The 5677-nt window shown below is 44.9% G+C and overlaps 1 protein-coding gene across 3 annotated transcripts in view; it reads left to right on the top strand.

Annotated features, from left to right (window-relative positions):
* Nucleotides 1-2560: 2560 nt before the first annotated feature.
* The window catches only part of RNF135 (ring finger protein 135), an 18808-nt gene continuing 15691 nt past the window's right edge, over nucleotides 2561-5677 (top strand). For 2 of the 3 annotated variants that reach the window (XM_019647123.1, XM_019647121.1), the window contains exon 1: nucleotides 2562-3063. In XM_019647123.1, the coding sequence (XP_019502668.1) occupies nucleotides 2716-3063 (348 nt within the window). In that variant the 5' untranslated portion in view covers nucleotides 2562-2715. Of the gene's footprint in view, nucleotides 3064-5677 lie in introns of all 3 variants that reach the window. The other variant, XM_019647122.1, reaches the window with a different exon arrangement.

Raw genomic sequence — 5677 nt, 5'->3', positions numbered from 1 at the left:
TATATATATATATATATATTTGTGGCAGCGAATTATTACAAAGTGATAAAAGTGATAAGAAACTGATAGAAGGCTTTCATGCATATATATTACTATAGAATATAATTCTGTGAAGAAATTGGAATAGAAATACAAGTTCAAAAAGATGAAAGAATGATAAAATTTCCAATGTAAATGAAAAACTTGTTCAAGTATTTTTACAGCTATGGTTGACTACCCCCACCTTTCTTGTAACCACTGCATGTTTTTGCCATAAACTTTTAGGAGGTGCCCAAGAAAAAGGTTTGAAGACCACTGGTTAATCCACCTCTCAAAAAACTTGTGCATGTAATGGAGAAGAAAAGGAGAGGTAGCTAGAGGAAGGCCTTTATCAAAGGAGATTGCATTTTTTAAGATGGGAAATTTGAGCTTGTGTGTTTGGTATCATTCCTATTTTTCAGAAAAGAGAGGCTCAGAGAAGCTATGAGTGTACTCCAAACAAGGAGCCTCTGGAACAAAATCCAGGTAATACAGTTGACCCTTGAACAACATGGATTTCAACTGTGAGCGTCCACTTATGCATTTTTTAAAAAAGATTTTATTGGGGATTTGGGGGAGGGGAACAGCGTTGGGGAATCGGGGAAGGGTAACAGACAAGTTGCTGTTCTTTTGTTCTTCGGTCTAGTTGTGGAGGACGTCGCTTCACTGGCCCATGTTGGTATTGTGATCATTGCGCTTTTCCCGGGTGAGGCAGATTGGTCACCGGCCACTAGATGGCTGCTCACGGTAGCTTATGGCAGCCCACTGCAGGTTCACTGCAGCCTACGCCATCTCCGGCATCTCACGGCAGCCCAGCTCTAAGTTGAGCTGTTGTTCACTATCTTAGCTGTAGAGGGCAGTGTCACTGGTCCTCATGTGGGATCCAAACCGGGGCCCTGCTGCTCAGAGTTGGCATCCCAAGCCAACACTTAACCAACGCGCCATTCGGCTGGCCCCACTTATGCATTTTTGATCCTGGCAGTCCATGGATACAGAGGGTTGACTGTATTCATTGATCTATACCATTTTATATAGGGCAGTTGAGCATCTGTGGATTGTTGTATCCGAGGGAGTCCTAGAATCAATCCCCCTACCCACGGATACTAAGGGACAACAAAGTTTTGGGGGAGTCCAAAGTTATATGTAAATTTTTTACTGTGCAGAGGTCAGCACCCCTAACCCCTGAGTTGTTCAAGGGTCAACTGTACTTCAGTCAGAGTTGGCTACATTAAGCTGCAGCAACAAGCACCCACTAAATCTCAGTGACCTGAACATATCTCAAGTTTATTGCTCTCCTTGACTACACATCAGTGTGGGTTGGCAGGGGATCTGCTCATCTTCGCCTCTCAAATACTCAGGCCACCAGGTGATGGATTCATCGCCCTAGTCAGGGCAGCCGGCAGAAGGAGATACAATGACTTACTAGTGTTTTTAAGCTGGTGAGAAGTTAACAAGTGTTACTTCTGTGTGTTTCAAGCGGGTCAGAGAAGTGCCAATCCTACCAGGTGTTTAGAAAGGGAAAGAGCCGGAAACTTCAATGAGCAGCACTAATAGGTAAGTTCTATTGACGACTACCTGTCATTTCCAGTATTGGAAACAGCCACACGTTTGTATTATCTGGTACCTACCTTGAGACCAGGTAAGATGGGCGTAAAATAAAATAGAAGGCATTGTTAGTTCATTTCAAAAGATCAGAGAGATAGGCTCTGGTCTCTGCCACTCAGTCATTGCTTTGTAAACCCGAAAGTTTCTTTGTCTCTTTGAGTCTTTGGGGAGGGTTTGTGCTCTTCGAGTTCCAACGTTTTGTCGTAATGAGTTTTGAACCGGAATAAGAGCAGAAGAAGAAAGCAAGCCCAACCAGCACCAGATGTGCTAGCTACAAAAAAAAACACTTTCTAGTATTTTCGTCCCTAAGCCTGTTGTGTAACGTGCTTTCAGCCAGCAGGGAGTAGTAAGGAGATCCCGCATTGTAATAGCGATTTTCTAGTTACTCAGTTTTGCGCATTAGAATCACCTGGGGGAGGTTTTCAAAAATACCTGTGTCTGCCGCTGCACCGCAGGCAATGAAATCAGACTCTCTGGGGGGCGGGGGCCGAACATTGGTATTTTAAAAGAGCTTCCCCGGCAAAACTGTTATTCTTGGGAGCATTTGAGATCTTGCTTCCTGGCAAATGTTGTCGGTTTGGCTCAAATAAACCCTTATAAAAATTCAAAGAAATAAAAAATAAAAGAGCTTCCCAGCTTCGTGCGCTGGGTATTCTTTAACTCCTCCTGATTGTTAGAGGGGCTGGATGACACCTAGTGGGCGCATCCTCTTGAAAGAGTCCTGGAATCGAATTCCTCTTTTTTCGTCCCCCAAAAGTTGTCGGGGTTGCATGTTAACGGGAGGGGTGGGGACATCAAGCTAGAGGAAATCTTTGGGGCATCAGCGGGCTGCTCAAGGCTTGGGACGAGCTGCTTTCCCAGCGCAGGAGGGGGCTGTGGTGAGGGCCAGCTCCAGCCAGAGGGCGCTGCGAGCTGGGCGGTGGAGGCTCTGCAGCGGGACCCGGGAAAGGAAAACAGCCGGGACCGCACCGACTAGAGGAAGGGGCCGCAAAGGAGGAGGGAGAGGAAGAACATGGGAGGAGCCGGAGGCGACGTCGTTGCGGGCGGGCGGTCCCTCTTAAGGAGCGGCTTCCGTTCGGCGGCCTGGTGACGATGGCGGGCCTGGACCTCGGGTTGGCCGTGCCCGTGTGGCTGGCCGAGGACGACCTGGGCTGCATCATCTGCCACGGCCTGCTGGCCTGGCCCGTTACGCTGCCCTGCGGCCACAGCTTCTGCCGAGACTGTTTGAAGGGCCTGTGGGGCACCGGGTCCCAGTGGTCCTGCCCCACTTGCCGCGAGGGCGCCGCGCAGCGGCTGCAGCTGCGGAAGAACACGCTGCTGCAGGACCTGGCGGACAAGTACAGCCGGGCGGTGGGCGAGCTGGAGGGCGGCCCCGGCCCCGCCCCCACCCGGAGCCCCGGCCCCTCCCCGCGACCGCCGCGCCGCACCGAGGAGCAGAGGGTAGGGTAGGCGAGCCCGGGTTCCCCTCTCGCCATCGGCGCTACCTGCCAACGCTTCCTGCACCCTGTTCCCCCATAGGTCTTCCTCCCTCCCTCATCCTTCCTACGTTCACATTACTTTTCTCCATCTGAAAGTAAGGACCCGCTCTTTGGAAAGTTCAGAAAAGTATGAAGAAGCAGGAAAAAATCCACATCTCCCAAAATCCTATTAGTTTAGCTGCTATACACCTTGGCATATTTCCATTTCTTTGCAGTCTTGCTGCTGTCTGTCTCTCTATCATTTTTTTTTCTGTTTTGTTTATTCGTTGTTTATTCTGTTCTTTAGATTCCACATATAAGTGAGACCATGTGGTATTTGTCTTTCTCGGTCTGACTTATTTCACTTAGCTTTATATCCTCTAGGTCCATCCATGTTGTTGTAAATGGTAACATTTCATTCTTTTTTTATGGCAGAGTAATACTCCATTGTATATATGTACCACACTTTCTTTATCCAATCATCTATTGATGGGCATTTTGGGGGTTGTCTGGAATTTTTTTTTTTTTGGTGGTAAAATATATATATATAACAAAATTTGCCATGTTAACCACTATTAAGTGTACAATTTAGTGGCTTTAGTTATATTCACAATGTTGTGCAACCATCATCACTAGCTATTTCCAAAACTTTTTCATCACCACAAACAAAAACTCTGTTACCCAGTAAGCAGTAACTTCTCACTGTCCTTCCTTGCAGCTCTTGCTGCCTCTAATCTTTCTGTCTCTATGAATTTGTCTACTCTAGATGTTTCATATAAGGGGAATCATAGAATATTTGTCTCTTTGTGCCTGGCTTCTTTCGCTTACCATAATGGTTTCAAGCTTTAGTGACATTGCCATGCATTGGAACGTCATTTCTTTCTGTGGCTGAATAATATTCCCTCCCATGAATATACCACATTTTTTATTTATCCATTCATACATCAATGGACGTTTGGATTGTTTCCACCTTTTGATTATTGTGAGTAATGTTGCAGTGAATATTGGTTACAAGTATCCGAGTCCCTATTTTGAATTACTCTGGGTGAATACCTTGGAGTGAATTTGCTGGGTCATAGTGTAATTCTGTGTTTAACCCACTGAGGAACAGCCAAATTGTATTCCACAGCAACTACACCATTTTACATTCCCAACAACAAAGTAGGAGCATTCCAGTTTTCCCCAGCGCTTGCTCCTGGGATTTAGATGGTTTATTGTATCTTTCAACTATAACCTTTTGTCCCAGACTTCTGCTAGTTTAGTTCAGCTTGCAACATTGGCGAGCTGTGCTTACTGCCTTTCTGGCCTGAGTTAGGTAAAACCAAGATGAGCACACTGTGCCATTCCTGTAGGCAGCCCCCGGCCAGGTTAGAACATGCAGGACGCTTTGTGAATAAGGCCTGCTCTGCGCCTTTCACAGCCAGGACCAGGGTCCCTGGAATCTTGAATATTGTCACTGAGGGAGTGGGAAAGGGCAAATGAAAACACCGCAAAACTTTCCTAACGCTCTTTTTTGATTCAGTGTTTTCCAGAGTTCTGACAAAGTTGGTTCTGACAGTTTCTGCTTGTTTGTCAATGCTTCTATGTGCATGTGGGCGGGGAATGAAAGCTCAGAGCTGCCCACTGCATCCTTTTGCTGTTGTCCTCTGCAGTCCTTTTAAACAGAGTTGAGGTCATGTTGTATAGCCAGGTTATATCCTCTTTTTTTAAAAGATTTCATTAATAGACTTTATTTTTTAGAGCAGTTCTAGGTTTACAGAAAATTAAGCAGGTAGTACAGAAAGTCCCCACACACCTCTCATAGTTTCCCCATTATTAATATCTTGCGTAACGGTGTGGTACATTTGTTAAAATTGATGAACCAATAGTAATACATTATTATTTACTAAAATCCATAGTTTACGTTTACATAGAGTTCATTCTTTGCGTTGTACAGTTCTATGGCTTTTGACAAACGCATGAGGTCTTTGTGTCTACAATTATGGCATCATACATACCCTGATGTATTACTGCCCTGAAAATCCCCAGGGCTCCTCCTATTTGAATCCCTCACCCCAAACCCTGGCAACCACTAATCTTATTGCCATGTCTTTAGTTTTGCCTTTTCCAGACTGCCATATGCTTGTAGTTGGAATCATACTGTATTTGGCCTTTTCAGACTGGCTTCTTTCACTAAGTAAAATTAAGGTTTGTGGCTTGATAGCTCATTTCTTTGTATCGCTCAATAGTAGTTCGTGGCATAGACACACCACAGTTTATTCATTCACTTTTTGATGGACATATTGGTTGCTTCTATTTTTTTGCAATTAATGAATAAAGCTTGTTCTTTTAGATTATAAATGCAGCATTGTCCCTCAGGTCCTTACAATTCTTTGTTAATATAGTTTATAGCGACTGGCTATACTTTCTACTGGCTTTTAAATTAAAACGATTGATTGTCTTTGGGTGGTAGGATATTGGATGATTTGAAACATTTTTTTCTTTTCCATTCTCTGCATTTTCTTTTTTTTTTTAAAGATTTTTATTGGGGAATTGGGGGAGGGGAACAGTGCTGGGGAATTGGGGGAAGGGGAACAGACAAGTTGCTGTCGTTTTGT

This window comes from Hipposideros armiger, unplaced genomic scaffold (genome assembly GCF_001890085.2).
Source record: "Hipposideros armiger isolate ML-2016 unplaced genomic scaffold, ASM189008v1 scaffold_108, whole genome shotgun sequence".
Classification (NCBI taxonomy): domain Eukaryota; kingdom Metazoa; phylum Chordata; class Mammalia; order Chiroptera; family Hipposideridae; genus Hipposideros; species Hipposideros armiger.
This window is presented reverse-complemented; position numbering and strand designations above follow the sequence as displayed.